This window comes from Silurus aristotelis (genome assembly GCF_946808225.1).
Source record: "Silurus aristotelis genome assembly, chromosome: 13".
NCBI lineage: Eukaryota > Metazoa > Chordata > Actinopteri > Siluriformes > Siluridae > Silurus > Silurus aristotelis.
This window is the reverse complement of record NC_139586.1, coordinates 13,847,425-13,868,129: the sequence shown is the minus strand read 5'-3', so window position 1 is coordinate 13,868,129 and position 20,705 is coordinate 13,847,425. Positions and strand designations below refer to the sequence as shown.

The following is a 20,705-nucleotide window of genomic DNA, read 5'->3' as shown; positions in this document are numbered from 1 at the left end:
ACTGCGATTGGTTCTTTACATCCATCAAAACTGTAAATCGAATGATGGAGAAGCAGGTGTACCCGGCTGGTACAGTTATGAAAAATTGGGTTTCCCAAAGCAGTGCAGAAGCTACCAAGTGACAAAACAATGAAAAAGAATGGAAGAGGTACCTCAGCAGAAATTACCACTGAAGATGGAAAAATTTGTTTTGTAAAGTGGGATGACAACAAGCCGGTATTGATGCTGTCTGTTGTTCATGATGAACAGGCTGAAGACACCTGCAAGCGATAGGACAAGAAACAGAAACAATATGTGTCTATCAGATGACCAAATATTGTTCGTGAATACAACAAGATGGGTGAGGTTGACCTCACAGACAGGATGATCAGCAACTATAGAATGAGTGTCCGTACCAAGAAGTGGATGCTCATGCACTTCACAGATGTTGCTTTAGCCAACAGCTGGCTACTGTACCGCCAAGGCCACACAGTACGCGGCACACCAAGAAGGAGCATCATGCAATTTCTTATATTCCAAATGGAAGTGGCTAAGACATTCTTGGCCAATATAACAATGCACAGAAAGATAGTACAGACCTCTCAGAACAGGAAGACAACAGACCATTTAGAGCCAAAGAAAAAAGCACCCTGTGAAGGCAGTCTCTCACATCTCAGTCCGCAGAAGGGCTAATGCACATCTTCCAGAGGTGGTCAACCTGAAGAATGCAGGAAGGTGTTCTTGTGCTTGCAAGCTGAACGCAATTGTTACACAATTCTTCACAGCGGTCAAACGTGATCAAATGTTTCCACAGATAAAAAGGACATTCCTAGTTTGGAGTAGTTAAAGTTTTGGGCTGTTCTTGGAAAGCTCTAGTCTGATGTGTAAGATGGAAGGTGTTCTTTTGCTTGCAAGCTGCATGCAACTGTTACACGTTCTTTCACGGTGGTTAAGTGCGATCACACGTTCCCACAGACAAAAAGGACATTCCTAGTTTGAAGTAATTGAAGTTTTAGAGTGTTACAAAAAAGCAAAAGCGAAACATAAGCAAATTCTCAAGGTTTTTTTTTATATGATAGCTTGTTTCTTACAAATTTAGCTTTAGCATATCCATGTTCAGAAGTTGAAACAGTTATATATGCACCAGTAACAATGAAAAATGTTCAGGCACAGTGCTCAGACTGTAAATAAAGATATCTGCACTTTGTTACACAATGGTGTCTTGATTGTTTTTTTTGTAGATACAGACCGAGTGTCCACATAAGTGGACATCATTTTTTTCAAAAAGAGCTTCATGTCCAAAGAAAATATTTGGTTATTAAAATTATTGGTTCTTCCTAAACCCAAATAGCTAAAAGAAATCTAAAATTCAAGCCAAACCAAAGCTCAGGCCTTAGGAGGATACATGCTTGTTTGCATTTTGTTCCATAAATAACTTTTGAAATACTTCAAAAGTGTATTTCAGATCTTGTGGGTAAGCCAAGTTTAATACATAAATTAGACCAAGTATAACAGAACATGCATTTGCCACATTGTTCAGGTTTTCAAATACTTGGACGCCTTCAATGATGATGCCAACATCTCCATAAGGGTTAAGTATAAGGGCTCCTTCATGTACGATGAAATAGATTTCCAGGGTGGTGTTGCTCATCGGGGTTGGTCAACATCCTAAAAATATTAAGTATAAAAAGAAAATTACCAACAGATCAAGGGTGAAAGGAAGGGTCTGGTTGCAGAGAAACATACAATAAGTTAAAAAAATGTTTTAAATGACTTACCATATACTCCTTCATAAGGTTTGATGGTCTTCATTCAGGTAGACAGTAAGGGCATTCAGGCATTCAGAACATCCGGAACAATGTAAAATGAGCATTACTTCGCGCTTTACTGTATATTTAAAACTTTAAGTAGCATCATACAAATTTTCCCACTGTGATGTTTTTACAAAAGTCAAGTTTGTCAATCCTATCAACCAGTACAAAACAACCAAAAATGGTCCTAAATCAGGAGAAATTTCCAATATCTGCTATGGAAAAGATGCACAATATTGTTGTATAGTCGTTCCAATTGTTGCATGTGCAAAACCACAACTGGTGCTGAGTATGATGATGCTATAAAGTAGCACTCTCAGTACAAACTCTGTTTTGAAATGTTACTCCAAACTTTCGAGCCACTCACGTCTTCTTGCAAACTATCAGATTTTTCGCGAGTTACTCTTAGTCCAGTTCCAAATTAAAAGTCGCAGATTTGGTAACACCCTGAAATTGAGTTGCAGTACAGAGGTTTTTCAAGACGGGTTCTACTTGGAATAGGCCTCGCAAGGGTTCATCAAAGAAGTCGAGTCCTCGCACTGTGTGTCAGGTGCAGCAAAATGTCACAGTACATGTTGGAATCATGAATGAAGCTAACACCACCATGCTTGACTGTGGGCAAGACACATATTTCTTAGTACTTCTCACTAGGATTGCCACACATGCTGGACTCCATCTGAGCCAAACAAATTTATCTTAGTCTCATCAGACCACAGGACACGGTTCCAGTAATTCATGCTCTTGGACAGGTTTTCTTCAGCAAACTGTTTGTGGGTTTTCTTGTGAGCAGCTTTAAAAAAGGCTCCTTCTGGGACGATGGCCTGCAAACCGACTTGTTGCAGTGTGCAGCGTATAGTCTGAGCACTGACAAGCGGAGCTTCCACTTTTGCAACCTCTAAAGCAATGCTGCAGCAATTCTGCACCTGACGCACAATGTGAGGACTCGACTTTGTTGATGAAACCCTGCGAGGCCCATTTAAAGTAGTACCCTTGAAAAAACCTCTGTACTGTAACTCAGTTTCAGGGTGTTACCGAATCTTCTTACAGCCTCTGCAACTTTGTGGAGAGCAACAATTCTAATTCTCAAATCCTCAGAGTTTTCTTTGTCATGAGGTTCCATGTGAAACATCCAATAGTCATGTATGTATGGGAGAATTGTACTCGAAACACCAAATGTTATCTTCTCTAATAAGTATACTACATCAAAATAGTTTTATTATGTGTTCTAGAAATATTACCTCTAACAGCTATGAAGGTGTGAGCATCTGTATCTGGCATTTGGTTGTTTAGGAATGGCCTACTAATATCCGATGTACATGTAGTGCCTCCTGCCAGACAAAGACAAACAGCATGGCAAAGATTACTATTACCCTAATAATAAGAATCGAATAAAATATTGATTGTTTATTCACCAGTGATTACTCTTTTTTTTTCTACTGAAATCTGGTATGCAAATGCATGCTGAAATAATATCAAATATGTTTATTGTTATATGTTTTATTTGGGGCTTCCAAAGCTTAAAGGTTAACATTTGACCTAAATAAGAATGAACAGCACTATTTTTAAAGACTAAGTTATTTAAAAGTTTTGAAAAGTTGCTATTAAAAACTTGATACATTTTGTGTAACTGGATTTGCACAGAACAATCCGTTTACACATAAATCGAGAAAGTCTTCCTATAAATTTAATAAATCATTTGAATCTTTGTGTGAGCGAATTTAAATAATCACATTTCAACAAATATAAATTACATTAAGGCGAAAAACAAGAAGGTAACTAACATGAATGTGAAAACCACACGAGGATTACAGTAACAACATGAAAATACAATACAAAACATGAGATTATGCACGATTATCCAATATGTATATATATATATATATATATATATATATATATATATATATATATATATATATATATATATATATATATATATATATATATATACATATAAAAAAAAAAAAAGTAAAATCTCACCTGGCTGTGTGTCAACAAGGAAACATCTTCGCTTGTTTTCTCTTTTTTCACTGTGAACTTTGTTTTAAATGGACTCCTATTAAATGGCGCCGATCAAAAACAAAGTTGAAAAGTGCGCGTTAAATGTGCTTTTTATCTGCGCATGTGCAGATAATACTCCGCCTGCTGAACATAGCGCGGTACTGCAGAAGCAACACAACTCAAATTATTTGTGTAAAACTGAAATATTACTATTTTTTTTATTTTTTCAACACGACTCTTTTAATTTTAATACACAAACTTAAGTGCATTGTTTAATTTAAACATAGTTACATTCTTTGGACCAACAGCAGCCACATTTCATTTTTTTGAGTGTACATATGTTAAACAGTCCCAGGTTTGGAGCTTGTTAGAAGAATTTCAGGCCGACCCACACATATGAATACATAATCATTGTGCTCAGCACAAATCCACATGACTGAGACAAGATCAAAAATTTAATAAATAAAAAAAAAGCGTTTTTATTTGTGTATATGCAATCACTTTAAGAAATTCATATATATTGCCATATTAGAAAACTTACAGCTTTACCTCTACCTGGTCAAAACAATAACACTAAAGACTCCTTCCAAAAAGCTAAATACACAAATATCCTTACTGAAAACATACACATGATCTGTATATATACTTTATTTCCTCTGTTGAATCTTTGTGTAATTTGCTACACATTATTGCAAAAGCATTACGATTATAACATTTACCATTGTCACAGCTGTTGTTTTAGAAAATTAATAGGAATTAATAGGAATCAGAAGTCCTTAAACATTAAAAGCTAGTTGGAATGTCATTCATGTAGAGTCTATTGAATATTTTATTAAATTCAGTCATACTGCTTAAATTAAAGCTCACAATAGGCATGTTAACAGGTATACAAGTGCATCTGTGTGTCCATGGACTGGTGGGTGAATAGAGCCTCAGGCATGTTGTTCCATAAACCAGCAGGTACAAGAATTATTAACTCTGTCTTGTTCTCTAACTAGGAGATCTTATTCTTTCTGAATACTGCTTTCATAATGCATAAGCACCAAACTTGCTGCAGTAGAATAGAAGGAAAAAAGGTTTATGCACTATTAGCATTGTATTTGATGTTATTTGTCAGATAAAGCTGTTGATACATTTTCTATAACAGCAGCACTGACAAAGGTTTATAGTATTGCAATCATTCTAATGCATAATCTGCTTTATTTCTTTTTTTTTTTTTTTCTTTTTATAATAACAGCTTATTCACAGGGACGTGCTTAATGGACAATTTCACCATTTAGTTTTCAGTCATAGGAAACTCCTTAGAAGAGAAAAGTTTGCTTTGGTGTAAGATATATAAATAAATAAAAAAAAACACTTCAAGCTTGTAACAGTAACTTTCTGTAACTGTTGTTCATTATGTTACAACAGCCCAAATTCAATCTTGTTTTATTCTTTATTTTTAACAGAAATACATTTTGTATTTCGGAACAAACAGTCATTCATCAGCATTAAACAATATTTCATTCTGGTGTGTGTTTACTTTTAATTGTTCAATGAATTACTTTCTAATTAGTCTGCAGGATGGAATTGAGAAATCGCAGTCAGTCCTGGATGGCAAGTTTGTCTCATGGATTTGGCTCTTTATTAAAAACACATTTGGGATCAGCTGGCTTGCTTTGGGCCAGGTGTTTTCTCTCAGATTTGACAAGTCATAGAAAGACACATTCACAAACACGTAATCCATGCCAAACCCACCCGCGTGGTCAATTTAATCTTCCTGCCAATAGCTGAAAGCCCGTCAGCATGGCATCTCCATGGAAAGCAAACACAAAGCCACGGTGGGAAGGAACTGCTCAGGAGTTCTTGCTGCTGAATGCCACCAGTTTTTAGCTTTATCAACTATAAGTGGGATGTTCATGTTTCTGTGAGTGAGAAAGGGAAATCAATACTGGCTCTCTGCCCATCATTTTCAGCTGTATCGCTCTCTATTATTCTCCAGAGAGCTCCATCATTCATCTTTTTAGGTCTGTCTAATGGCCTCCACTGGAATTCAGATGACCTAGAGGTACATATAATTTCTAATAATTAAATTTAAAGCATCACTGAACCAAGCTGCATATAATCATGATTAAGACACTGTCACTTTTTAAAAATGCACTTCATAAAAGGTGTCACTACATATTTGTTGTTCAATTTCCCATTCAAAATCCTGGAGAAGCATTTGAAAAGTCATCAAAAACAAATTCGACCTTGGAAAGGTGTCAGAATGACAAAAGAGAAGCTGCTCAGCCTTCGAATCATTTACAACCAAGCGATGCTGATGGAATACACTGCAGATTAGCATTCAAAGGAAATCAATTCTGCTCATGTTGACAAAGTGATTGAGCATATTCCTTACCCCAGAGTGCTCAAATCTGCTACAACATCATACTTAATTTATCTATTAATGGGCTTGTGGATGTGTTTACTCTGTAAAAGGATTGATTAGCCATTGATTTTTTTTGCTGATTATCTCCATTGTGGTCCGTAAAGAGATCACCTCTGTGGACCAAGGCTCAAAAAAGAAATGCCTTGAGGTTCAGCTTTCTCAGATTTCAGCATTTAACTTTTTTGTATCCACAGAGGTCACTTATGTATTTGTTCTGTCTTTTGCTATCCTAAAATAACACTACTGCAACTCCTTCTTTCTTTCTTTCTTTCTTTCTTTCTTTCTTTCTTTCTTTCTTTCTTTCTTTTTTCAATGGAACCACCAGGTTAAGATGGTCAAAAAGATCTTGTCTTGTTTACACCCAGACACATTCTGGCACCAGGGCTCTCCAGATGTTATATCTAGCAAGGTCCTGATGCCCAGCTCTCCAGTAGATGCCTGAGAATCCCAGAAACTCTGAGGAAGAACCTCATTGTTCTTTCTGTCACTACATGTAGACTTTTTTGTGTTTTCTGGTTGGTCTTATTGTTTCAGTCTGCCCAAATACTCCCCCTCATCAATCCACACTGCATTCCATGCAGGGTTTCCAAATTTAAACCATGGATACTTGCCTACAAAGAGGCAGAAAAGGAACTCTTTCTACCTGAACACACCTATAAAATTCTAAAGAACATTGTCTTTAACTTGCACACGCATGACTCAACTTGACCTTCAAATTCTGAAGATACAATGAAAACAGGCATAAAAAAATTCTCTGTCCTGACACCTGGGAAGCGGATTGAACTTCCCCAGCTGCTTTTTTTTTCTTTGATGCTGTAACTTTTTAATCTTTTAGCTTTGTAGTATTCTTAGAGCATTGCCTATGTGTGCTTTAAAAAAAAATATACAGCAAGATGCTTAAGATATAAATAAAAATATAAATGTTTTCCATCTCAGCACTTTGTCAGAAAGCGATTTGAAGTGTTGGTCTCTGCTTTTCTTACACTTAGTGTGCACTCCAGACTGCACACAGAGATAAAGCTTCATGGGAAGGTTTTATTTTTCAATGAGCTATCTGCTCTGGACTAACACGTTATTGTGTACAAATTTCAATTAATGCATCATTGGTGAACATGAACATGGTGCAGTTCAGAAGTAAAAAAAAAGAAGAAGAAAGAACACACGGTTAATATGCAGTTTGTATAAAATTACAGGTAATTGTGTATCAAATTATTTAAATGTTAACATTTAGTTTAACAAAGCGTACTTCACAAATTTCTGTCTTACAAAAAGGGATTAGATTTAATGATTTAGCCTGAAATAAAAATCTTTTTGATTTTTAATGATGGACGAAGCAGCTTTACAAAAATCCTTGTCTATGTTGAGATCACTAATGAGCACACCATGAACAGGCTAATGAGCAAGAAAAAAACATTCTGAGGCAGAGTAATGAGGAAACCTTGGGCTGTATTCAGAGTTGAGTTATGCATATGATTTAATACTGAAATTGCACACGTGGGTATTCTGACTCACAGACCTGTAAAACGATAATTAGAAGTTAGAGTCACACACATGGGGCGGAGTTTAAGTAAAGCAGAGGCATCTGTCAGTTACAAATGATTATGACTTTTTTTTTTTGCAATTTTACCCCAAGTTAGAAACAGCATTAGGTCTAGTGCACATGTCTGATGGTTTGATTGAATACAATATGCGATGATGCAATTATGTTTTGTCTGTTATACATTTAACAAAAATTTGCCATTTGAGACTGATTATTAATACCTAAATATGGTAAACATAACTATGTTAAATGTATTTAATAAGAACATTATACATTTTTATTAAAATAAATAAAATAGTATATAGAAGAAATCAGAGGAGACACATCTTATTCTAAATTGGTGACATGTCTTAATCTAAAACACATCTTAATTGAAGACAGAATTATTCTGAGAAACATCTTAATCTGAGATATATCTTAATTGGAAACATGCCTTAATCTGAGACGTTTTCTTATTTAGAGGAAAATTATATTATGAATACATTTATGAATGAAGCATAGTATGAATAAGCATAGCAGATGAGTGCTGTCCATTTATCCTTCAACCTATGAGCATATTTATTGAATTTTGAAATTAGACTATTTATGCAGCAGTATGCCAGCAATTTTTAGACTCCTATTAGATTTATTTCAACATCCATCTTCTTATTTGTATATTATCAGTTTAGTTATTTATATTTTTTAGTTTTTCAAATTGATCTTTTGAGTTTGTTATATTATTTTGACAGCATGTCATGAATTCCCCCTCTCTACACCTGCTATGACTCGATATTGTGCATCATGGTGTTCAGTGCAAATAGCACTACTTCCATGAATTTTAATGTGTGCTTTGTTTTGTTTTCTTGTCTCTGCACCTGTGTTATTGTGTTATCTTAAATCCAGTTGTATTTACTTGTTACCTATTTATGTCCTAATATATTTGTGTATTTACACCCTGATGTTTCATTGTTTCAGTGCAGTGCACATTTCTAGGCAGTTTTCCTGTGACGTACAGTACCTTAGCTCCTTATGCCATGTTTTCTAGACTAATGTCCTGTTTTAACTAGTGATATATTGTCTGCCTGTACTCTAACTACTGGCTAGCAGATGCTTAATGATTACTGGATACGACTTAATAACCACACTTTTTGCCTCTTTCCTCAACACATATTACATTAGCCAAGATTTTTGATAGCTTTTCTGCAAGAACTTGTGTTTAGCATTGTGTTCTAGACATTATTAAAAAGAAAAGTTTCAGATGTTTCTACTTGAACAAATCTGAATGTAGGGCCCAGAAAACTGACTAGTATAATCAAATCCTTAATTCATGAACCTCCCCCTTTGATTCTCATCTAAAGGGATCATTTGGATAACATGAAATAGTAAGATATTAATTATTACGCTGTACATCCATGCAGTAAAAAGAGAATCAAATAGAAATGTGTTAAAAATATACAGATTCATTTAGATGATCATCTTGTAATGTATTAAAAACATTTGCTCTGCACACATGCCTTAAATCAGCTTTGAGAAAGTGGAGACATGTTCTCAGTGCTTTATTCCTTGTAGATCATAAAGTTGATAAAACAGCAACGGTTTAATGGTTTTCTGCGCTCGACAAGATGTTGGGAAAGTGTTGAAACCATACCACTGTTTATACAAGCACTCAGCTCTAAACTATGATAGAGTTGCTGGCGAGTAGCTTTTCTTTTATCTCCTTACTATCTGTTCCTGTTCCTGACTTTTGTCTGTTTCATTCTCCATTTTTGGAGACCCTAAAATATATTTTCTCATTCAGTGTTATGAAAAATGGGATAATAATCGCAGAAGCCAATATCTTTGTCCGAGTATATAATTAAATGAAATGAATTGCCTAAGGAAAGAATTAAAGTAAAGAATTATTCTTGGCCCATAGGGAATATAAGAATGATATGGTGGTGGACTGTTTCATATGAACAGAGAGGGAGCATATTATTGAGAACAATGATGTAGGTCCAGTAGATTATTGATTAATGTTCATAAAAGCAATGAGCTTATCTTTAACAGTCATGAATCATATTTAATTAACCATCAAACAAAAGCTGTAATTTGATTTATCTGTATTTAGAAATGACTTGGTTATACAAGTAAAACTGAGTTTATTTAAACAAGCCATTATTCTGAACCATTATTGAATTTATTTTTATTTTCAATTATTAATAAATAAAAATTAACAATTTATTTTCATGGGTTATATTGGTAGGAGAAAACCCAGCCATTATAGATGCACAAGCCAGTGCACTCTTAGTGCTGGTCCCAAGCCCGGGTAAATGGGGAGGGTTGCGTTAGGAAGGGCATCCAGCGTAAAACATGTGCCAAATCAAATATGCGGATCACAAATGAAAATTTCATACCGGATCGGTCAAGGCCCGGGTTAACAACGACCGCCACAGGTATCGTTAGCCGACAGGGTACCGGTGGAAATTGGGCTACTGTTGGCCGAAGAAGGAGGAGGAGAGGAGGAAGACATCTACGGAGACGGCAGGGTAAGGAGCAGTGTAGGAGAGTGGAGGTTCGGGTTGGTACTTTAAATGTTGGTACTATGACGGGTAAAGGGAGAGAGGTAGCTGATATGATGGAGAGGAGAAAGGTAGACCTGTTGTGTGTTCAGGAGACCAAGTGGAAAGGGAGTAAGGCCAGGAACATTGGAGGTGGGTTTAAACTGTTTTATCATGGTGTGGATGGAAAGAGAAATGGTGTAGGGGTGATTATGAAGGAAGAGTACAGTAAGAGTGTAGTGCAGGTGAAGAGAGTTTCTGATAGGGTGATGATCGTGAAGGTGGAAGTTGAAGGGATGATGATAAATGTCATCAGTGCCTATGCTCTACAAGTTGGCTGTGAGATGGAGGAGAAGGAAAGATTCTGGAGTGAATTAGATGAAGTGGTAGATGGTGTACATAGGAAAGAATGATTGGTGATTGGGGCAGACTTTAATGGACATGTAGGTGAAGGGAACAGAGGTGATGAGGAGGTGATGGGTAGGTATGGTTTTAAGGAGAGGAATGTGGAAGGGCAGATGGTGGTAGATTTTGCTAAAAGGATGGAAATGGCAGTGGTGAACACTTATTTTAAGAAGAAGGAGGATCATAGGGTGACGTATAAGAGAGGAGGAAGGTGCACACAGGTGGACTATGTGCTATGCAGGAGATGCAACCTGAAGGAGATTGGAGACTGTAAGGTGTTGGCAGGGGACAGTGTAGCTAGACAGCATCGGATGGTGGTCTGTAGGATGGTTTTGGAGGCGAAGAAGAAGAGGAGGAGAGTGAGGACTGAAAGAAGAATAAGATGGTGGAAACTTAAGGAGGAAGAGTGTAGTGTGAGGTCCTGGGAAGAGGTCAGACAGAGCCTCGGTGGTGTTGAAGAGGTGTTGGATGATTGGGCAACTACTGCAGGAGTGATGAGGGAGGCAGCTAGAAAAGTACTTGGTGTGACATCTGGAAATAGAAAGCAAGACAAGGAGACGTGGTGGTGGAATGAGGAAGTGCAGGAGAGCATAAGGAGAAAGAGGTTGGCAAAACAGAATTGGGATAGACAGAGTGATGAGAAAAGTAGGCAGGAGTACAAGGAGATGCGACAGCAGGTAAAGAGGGATGTGGCGAAAGCCAAGGAAAATGCATATGAGGAGCTGTATGAGAGGTTGGACACTAAGGAAGGAGAAAAGGATTTATACCGATTGGCCAGGCAGAGGGACCGAGCTGGGAAGGATGTACTGCAAGTTAGAGCAGTAAAGGATGGAGAGGGAAATGTCTTGACTAGTGAGGAGAGTGTGTTGAGAAGGAGGGAGTATTTTGAGCAGCTGATGAAGGAGGAAAATCAGAGAGAGAGAAGGTTGGATGATGTGGAGTTGGTGAAGCAGGATGTAGATAGGATTAGTAAGGAGGAAGTGAGAGCAGCGATTAAGAGGATGAAGAGTGGAAAGTCGGTTGGACCAGATGACATACCGGTAGAAGCGTGGAGATGTTTAGGAGAGATGGCAGTGGAGTTTTTGACCAGGTTGTTTAACAGGATTTTGGAAGGTGAGAAGATGCCTGAGGAATGGAGAAGAAGTGTGCTGGTACCGATCTTCAAGCATAAAGGAGATGTGCAGTCTTGCAGTAACTAGAGGGGAATTAAGTTGATCAGTCACTCCATGAAGTTATGGGAAAGAGTAGTGGAAGCCAGGCTAAGAGAAGAGGTGACAATCTGTGAGCAACAGTATGGTTTCATGCCGAGGAAGAGCACCACAGATGCCTTATTTGCTTTGAGGATGTTGATGGAGAAGTATAGAGAAGGACAGAAGGAATTGCATTGTGTATTTGTGGATTTAGAGAAAGCGTACGACAGAGTGCCAAGAGAGGAGTTGTGGTATTGTATGAGGAAGTCAGGTGTGTCAGAGAAGTATGTGAGGGTGGTGCAGGACATGTATGAGGACAGTGTGACGGCAGTGAAGTGTGCAGTAGGTACGACAGACTGGTTCAGGGTGAAGGTTGGACTGCATCAAGGATCGGCCCTGAGCCTTTTCCTGTTTGCAGTGGTGATGGACAGGTTGACGGACGAGGTCAGACAGGAGTCTCCCTGGACTATGATGTTTGCGGATGATATTGTCATTTGTGGTGAGAGTAGGGAGCAGGTTGAGAAGAGCCTGGAGAGGTGGAGATATGCGTTGGAGAGAAGGGGAATGAGAGTCAGTGAGACAGAGTACATGTGTGTAAATGAGAGGGAGGGGAGTGGAGTGATGCTGTTGCAGGGAGAAGCGCTGGAAAAGGTGGAGGAGTTCAGGTACTTGGGGTCAACAGTGCAAAGTAATGGAGAGTGTGTTAGAGAAGTAAAGAAAAGAGTGCAGGCAGGGTGGAGTGGGTGGAGAAGAGTGACAGGAGTGATTTGTGATAGTAGGGTATCTGCAAGAATGAAAGGGAAAGTTTATAGGACTGTGGTGAGACCTGCGATGTTGTATGCATTAGAGACAGTGGCATTGAGTAAAAGACAGGAGATGGAGCTGGAGGTGGCAGAGCTGAAGATTTTAAGGTTTTCGTTGGGAGTGACGAGGATGGACAAGATTAGAAATAAGTTTATTAGAGGGACAGCGCATGTAGGATGTTTTGGTGACAAGGTGAGGGAGGCGAGATTGAGATGGTTTGGACATGTGCAAAGGAGGGACATGAATTATATTGGTAGAAGAATGCTGAGGATGGAGCCACCAGGTAGGAGGAAAAGAGGTAGGCCAAGGAGGAGGTTAATGGATGTGGTGAGGGAAGACATGCAGGTAGTTGGTGTGACAGAGGCAGATGTAGAGGACAGGGTGGTATGGAGACGGATGATCCGCTGTGGCGACCCCTAATGGGAGCAGCCAAAAGAAGAAGAAGAAGATATTGGTAGGAGAATGTTGGGGATGGAGACACCAGGAAGGGGAAGAGGAAGGCCAAGGAGGAGGTTTATGGATGTACTGACATGCAGGTAGTTGGTTTGAAAGAGGCTGATATAGAGGACAGCGTAGTATTGAGACCCTCCCCATAGGACGGGTTTGTGAAGAAATACTGAATGCAAACTTGTGGAATAAAAACCAAAAACATTTATTAAACATGATTAGTGAAAATGAAAACTAAAAAAAAAAAATAATAATAATTTTTTTTTGATTGTGTCTGTAAAAATAAATAGATATAAAAACAGATTTTTTTTGTTTGAAAAAATATGACATTTTCTTTCATTACTTTATTCTTTACTACTAGATCAAAGTGTAATTGAAATGTCTGTGGTATGAATAAAAGGGATAAACCCATTATTGTCCTTGGGATTTTAATAGTATCTGATTATTTTCCAAGTTTAGACTGATATGATTGAAATGTTTATTTTAAAACCCTTATGTACCACTTATGTTTCTACTAGTGAAACATTATGTTTACAAAACAACTATTTATAATTTCCTGATCTTAACAATGTGGATACAAGCATATTGTAATAAAACACTGTAAATAGCACATGCTCATCGAAGACTCTAGAGTTTTAATTCTGAACACTGAGCATGACCTTTAAAAGCATCAGAGCATGTCTTCGATCCAAGCAGGACATTCAGCTCTGCTTGGGAGAACTCCATATTAGCCTTTGCCTAATCTGCCATCTGCGTTCATGCTCATTTAGAGAGAATGTAGAGCACCAATGAAACCCAGTGGGCACTGAACTGATAATCATAGACCCTGAATGTTCCACTCTGTTCTTTAACAGGACAGAAATTCACCATAAACCAGAACAACCTTACTTAGCCTTTAAGAGTATACACAGAACAATGGGTTAGCCAAGGACTCAGTAAGAGAGAGAGAGAGAGAGAGAGAGAGAGAGAGAGAGAGAGAGAGAGAGAGAGAGAGAGAGAGACCTGAACAACATGCAAAGGTCATCCAGGCAGAATGATTTCAATGTCCCTTATTACCCACTCCCTACAGAAATGAGCTCTTTCATAACAAAGCAGAAGCCAAAGTAGGAACAATTATTGGTATGACATTATGTTTTTAGGTTTTTTTTAATAGCAAAAGCAAATTCATAAAAATCACATTTACTAAATATAAATTTGTTCTAATCATGAGAAACTTGTAATATATATTTAGCTCTTGTCAAAATTTGTTGGAGTAAAATATGAATTTAATGTTTTGACAAAGTAAAATTATGCAATGACCATGTCTCAACCCAAACAGGGACACTTTAACATAAAACGTAATGTTTTATTTATTTTACTGTATTTTACAGTGTTGAATAATAAATTAAAATTATTTAAATATCACAAGGGCTTGAAATAAATTAGCGCTTTCAATACTTCAAATTGTGGAGTCAAAAAAAGGAGAACTATTATTCGGGCAAATTTATTTCGAATAGTTTAACTGTGTTTAACATGTTCTGACTGTGTTGGTGTGAGTTTTCTGTGTTCCTCTGTTACCCTCCAACCAGAGTTGGGAAGTAACGAAGTACAAATACTTTGTTACTCTACTGTACTGTACTTTACGGGTATCAGTACTTTACATCACTTTTTACTTTTAATAATACAATTTCTACACAAATATATGTACTTTCTCTTTCTTAAATTTTTAAAGCATACTCGTTACTTTAGATTTAATCAATCTATTTGGTGAAATGTCAATATTTTTTCTTCTCACTGAGCACTGATTTCAGCCAATCAACCCATTTTCTGTCATTGCACGGCTTTTTCAATTTACTGGTTTATCATTTCCTGGCTCTCACACACCGCAGACGTCTATATGGTGGATGTTCAGCCAGGACACATTCATTAGATAACAAAATTTGTAATTAGTTTTGTATTAAAATATATTTAAGGGCTGTTAAAATTCAAACGCAAATTCCTTTTTAATGGCACTACATTTTATTTATGTAGTGCATTTCTGTTTGACCATTTTTATTTAAAATATAAATACATAAATAAATAACTAAATATAAAAGAGGCGAAATTAAAACCTTTGGCGCAACATACATTTATTCATGACTGTCAGGAATCCCCCTGCCACGCCCCCTTCGGCGGCTGTCAACCTCGGTGCTTCGGAGAATGCCCTGCTCCTTCTCGCGTGCGCGCCCCGCCCACAAGGAGCTTCTCTCCTTCGCACTGACAATACACACCTGACTTTCATTTACACACTAATCTCACCGCCTATAAGAACACTCACTGCACACACACTCGCGGTCCCTTATTACCCGTTCATGTGTGTACTTATCGGTAATGGGTCGGTTGCTCATGGTCCGACGTGGATGTATGCTGGTGGTGTTCCTGCTTGCTCGTTTTAGGACGTGTGTGCGCTTCGTGCTTACTGTGCGTTCGCTCAGGCTCATCCCCGCTACGTACCGTCTCTCCCAAGCTCTCTTCGCGCAGCCCACGGCTCTTTCCAGGACTGTACCTTCCCGTCTCGGTTCCTACCCGGCCAAAGTGGACCGCGTCTCTTTCCGGACGCACCTGGGATTTGCTTTTCTTTTGTTTCACAGATCCTGGTATGTTGGATTTACTCAAAGACACGGAGCTGTTGTATTTCGCGCAGTGAGCGCGCCGCAAGACATTTCCTGCCCGCAGCAGGCATTTGCGTTGGCTCTGCCTTTTTTGGTCTGTGTTGTTTATTTGTTCAATGAAGTTTTCTTTGTTTGCTGCAACTTCGGCTTCCGCCTCAGTGTCCGCATGACAAAATAAAGGACCTCCGAAAGGGACACAAGGGGAAAAAGGAAAAGAACTGTGTTTCAAGGAAAAGGGAGGATGATCAGATTACTGCCATGGTCTCGGAGGTCAGGTTTGCTCGGCAGTGACCAAGCGCCGGCTAAGCCCCACCTCCGGGAAAACCTGGAGATTCGTAACAGTTTCTCGGCCGTACTTGGCAGCGCCACGCCCCCTTGATGACGTCACGGAGTTCCTGGCTCACTTCTCCGGCAACAATGCTGAGTGGGGCATGTTCTTACAGAGTGGGGAGGGTTATATGGAGTCGTACCCATCTCTCTACCCTTCGGAAAGAGCAAAGATCGCGTGCCATATCTCCCTACTGTCTGGAGAATCCCTCTCTCTGGCCAGTGGGTTGTGGGAGGTCACTGGAGGCGAGATCTGCTCATGCGCCCGTTTCATCCGGCTTCTCACAAGGGAATTAGGGATGGTGACGGCAGATCTCCATCATCTCTCCCCCATTTTCAAAAGCACAGCTTCGCCCCCAAGCTTCCCGGAGAGGTCTGTTCTGCACCAGGGTTTCCCGGAGACCTCCACCCAAATCTCCTACCTGCTCCAGGCCCTCCAGGATGGCTCCGCTCCGCCCCAGATCCTTCAGGGGATCTCTAACGTGCTCCAGGCCCTCCAGGATGGCTCCGTTCCACCCCAGGACCTCCAGAAGATCTTCACCCTGCTCCAGAACCTCCAGGAGGGTTCCGCTGCGTTCCAGAGCAGCCCAGAGAGCACAGCTCCGCTCCAGGGCAACTCAGAGGGCACAGCTCCGCTCCAGAGCCTCCAGGAGAGCTCCTCTTCACCCAATTGGTTTCCGGAACTTGCAACTCAGCTCCGAGACTGCGAAAGGGAAGTCGAACCGCTGCCCCCAGGCTCCACCGAAGGCGACGGCTCACCCCACAGTCTCCCTGAAGGCGACGGCGCGCCCCACAGGCTCTCAGAAGGCGAGGCTACGTCACAGAACTCCTCTTCAGTCGGAGTCATGTCACAGAGCTCCACTCCGGGCGACGTCTTGCTTCTGAGCCCCTTCGACAGCGACGTCTCGTCCCAGGGTCACGCTGGAAGTGACATTAAGCCTCCAGGGGCATGTAAGCAGCCAGGCAGTCTCAAGGCCCTCAGAGAGGGAGGACACCAGCCCAGGTCTGAAGGGAAACACCCTCGCACAGCTTGACCTTTCCGAGGAGAAGGCAGTGGATAAAGGCCCTGTGGAAAGCTCCATCGCCATTCTAGGACCGGCGGACAGCCACAGGCCCTTCCCAGAGCCACCTGATCGGGATGTCGCAGGCCCAGAGACCTCCAAGGGCAACCCCACAGACCCAGGTTGTGCCAAAGGCGACGTTTCGCTCCGGAGCTCCCCCGAAGGCGACGTCTCGCTCCCGAGCTCCTCCGAGGGCGACGTCTCGCTCATGAGCTCCACTCTCTCCCAGAGCGACCCCGTGAGCTCCTCTCTGTCCCAGAGAGTCCCTGAGAGCTTGGTCCCGCTCCAGAGAGTCCCCGAGAGCCCGGTCCCACTTCAGAGAGTCCCTGAGAGCTCGGTTCCGCTCCAGCATCCCAAAGAGTGCTCAGCTCAGCGCATCCCCGAGAGCACCTCTTTACCCAATGTGATCCCGGAGCACTCAACTCACCTCCGAGACTGCGAAAGGGAAGTCGTCCCGTTGCCCCCTGGCTCCACCAAAGGCGACGGCTCGCCCCACAGTCTCCCTAAAGGCAATGCCACCTCGCAGAGCTCCGCTTCACCCAAGGGATCCCCAGAGCTCTCAACTCGGCTCCAGGACTGCGAAAGGGACGTCAAACCGCTGCCGCCGGCTTCATCCGAAGGCAACGGCTCGCCCCACAGTCTCCCAAAAGGTGAAGGCTCGCCCCACCAGCACTCAGAAGGCGAAGCCATGTCACAGACCTCCTCTTCGCCCAAGGGGTCCCTAGAGCACTCACCTCAGCTCGGGACTGCGAAAGGGAAGTCGAACCGCTGCCCCCGGCTTCATCTGAAGGTGACGGCTCGCCCCAGTCTCAGTCTACGCTGAGGGCATCGTTCCGCTCCCGGCCTCCGTGGGTGTCGTCTCTCCACCTCCGGTCTTCGCCAAGGGCCTCGCTCTGCTACTGCCCGTTGCGTTGGGCTGTGCTCTGTTGCTGGGTCCCGCGGTGGCTACGGTCCCGTTCCAGCTCTCCACAGGGGTGGTCGCTCTGCCTCGCGTCCTTCCCCGGCTGTCCCTGGTTCCATAGCGGTTCCAGCTGGGCCCCCTTTGACCCTGGACGATTGGAGGGGCCCTCCTCCGAGTGCTCCGGCCCGCCGGGCTTTCCTGTGAATCGGGGCGTCCGGAGCCGCCCCTTCGGGGTGGAGGGGTTGGGGGGTCAGGAATCCCCCTGCCACGCCCCCTTTGGCAGCTGTCAACCTCGGTGCTTCGGAGAATGCCCTGCTCCTTCTCTCGTGCGCGCCCCGCCCACAAGGAGCTTCTTTCCTTCGCACTGACAATACACACCTGACTTTCATTTACACACTAATCTCACCGCCTATAAGAACACTCACTGCACACACACTCACGGTCCTTTATTACCCGTTCATGTGTGTACTTATTGGTAATAGGTCGGTTGCTCATGGTCCGACGTGGATGTATGCTGGTGGTGTTCCTGCTTGCTCGTTTTGGGACGTGTGTGCGCTTCGCGCTTACTGTGCATTCGCTCAGGCTCATCCCAGCTACGTACCGTCTCTCTCACGCTCTCTTCGCGCAGCCCACGGCTCTTTCCAGGACTGTACCTTCCCGTCTCGGGTTCCTACCCGGCCAAAGTGGACCGCGTCTCTTTCCGGACGCACCTGGGATTTGCTTTTTTTTTGTTTCACGGATCCTGGTATGTTGGATTTACTCACAGACACGGAGCTGTTGTATTTCGCGCAGTGAGCGCGCCGCAAGACATTTCCTGCCCGCAGCAGGCATTCGCGTTGGCTCCGCCTTTTTTGGTCTGTGTTGTTTTTTGGTTCTACTAATAATAAACATACATTTGCATTAAGCATCCTTATTTCTCCATGTCCATGTTGCTTAGGGTCTTAAAAACATGAAGTATTAATATGGTCAAATAGTACATTTAGAACAGATAGAAATGTGTGAATAAGTTGTGATTAAATATTTGAATCGATTGACATTCCTAATATTAGGTAGTAGTAATTACTAAACTATTACTTAACTACATGTCAGAGCCCAAACTTCTTTACTTTAACTTGAGTGAAAAAGTATAGTCAGTACTTCAACTTTTACCTGAATATTTTATAGTATCTGTCAGGAATCCCCCTGCCACGCCCCCTTCGGTGGCTGTCATACCTCGGCGCTTCAGGGAAAGCCCTGCTTCTTTGCTCATGCGTGCCCTGCCCACATTGAGCTCATCGCAATCGGGCTTCACTGAGAACACCTGAGACGCATTTCAACCACTCATCACACCGCCTATAAAAACCCCACATTCACCTACACTCTTGGGCCGTTATTGTATGTTCATGCATGTCAATGTAGGTTCATGGTGGTATGTGTATGCGTCTCCCGCTACGTACCTTTTCCTCCCGGACTACTTGCTCTCTCCACGGCTGCGTTTGTCTTCCCAAGCACACCCCCGGACTACCGATGCTCCTCCATCTCCTCTCCCCCACTTCCGAGAGCGCCGTTCCACACCAGAGTTTCCTAGAGATCTCCGCCCTGCTTTAGGCCCTCCAGGAAAGCTCCGCTTCGCCTTAAGTTCTCCAAGGGATCTCCACCGTGCTTCAGGCCATCCAGGACGGCTCTATTCCACTCCAGGACCCCCAAGAGCTCTCCACCCTGCTCCAAAACCTCCGGGATGGTTCCGTTTCACTCCAGATTCCTGAGGAGAGCTCAGCTTCGCTCCAGATTCCTGAGGAGACCTCTCCGCGCCAGGGTCTCCAGGCGAGCTCCTCTCCGCTCCAGGGTCTCCAGACGAGCTCCTCTCCGCTCCAGGGTCTCCAGGCGAGCTCCTCTCCGCTCCAGTGTCTTCAGGCGAGCTTCTCTCCGCTCCAGTGTCTCCAGGCGAGCTTCTCTCTTCTCCAGTGTCTCCAGGCGAGCTTCTCTCCGTTCCAGTGTCTCCAGGCGAGCTTCTCTCTGCTCCAGTGTCTCCAGGCGAGCTTCTCTCCGCTCCAGTGTCTCCAGGTGAGCTCCTCTCCGCCTCCAGTGTCCCAAGGAGAGCTCGGTTCAACTCCAGAGCATCTCAGAGAGCTTCTCTCCACCCAAGGGGTCCCCCGAGCACATGAGTCAGCTCCAGGACTGCAAATGGGAAGTCAAAGGCGCAGCTCGGCCTCTGTTCTCTCTCATGGGTGTCGCTCCATCTCCGGTCTCCATCCAAGGGGTCGTCCAGCCTGTAAGCTCCATTGAGTGGAGTTTGCCCGTGGAGTTCGCCCAGCCTCGGGTCGTCACCAGGGACGTCACACCGTTCTGGTTCTCCATGGTGGACGGGGCTCCGTTCCAGACCTCTCTGGGTGTCGTCGATCCGTTCCAGGTCGCCGGGGTAGCTGTCTCTCAGCTCCTGATCTCCGCATTGGGCGTCTCTCCGCCTCCAGTCTCCACTGAGGGCGTGGCTCCATTTCCGGTCTTCGCTGGGGGCATCCGATCTTCACTGGGGGCATCGCTTCGCTCCAGGTCTCCATGGTGGACGTCTCTCCATATCCGGCCTCCGCCGTGGGCGCTGTTCCGCTTCTGGTCTCCGTGGGTGACGTCTCTCCGCCTCCAGTCGTCGCCGAGGGGGCGCTCCGTTCCGGGACCCCGCTGTGGCTGTTGTCCCGTTCCAGCGCTT

The 20,705-nt window shown here is 42.7% G+C and overlaps 1 protein-coding gene across 1 annotated transcript in view; it reads left to right on the top strand.

The window, feature by feature from the left end:
* Nucleotides 1-19,946, top strand: part of LOC310736190 (uncharacterized protein) — a gene marked incomplete at its 5' end in the record, with an annotated part of 36,180 nt that extends 16,234 nt beyond the window's left edge. Inside the window, 3 exons of the mRNA XM_083559563.1 lie at nucleotides 15,557-15,665; nucleotides 16,009-17,383; nucleotides 19,790-19,946. Of these exons, the coding sequence (XP_083415689.1) occupies nucleotides 15,557-15,665; nucleotides 16,009-17,094 (1,195 nt within the window). The 3' untranslated portion in view covers nucleotides 17,095-17,383; nucleotides 19,790-19,946. The remainder of the gene's footprint in view (nucleotides 1-15,556; nucleotides 15,666-16,008; nucleotides 17,384-19,789) is intronic.
* Between the last annotated feature and the right edge of the window lie 759 nt (nucleotides 19,947-20,705).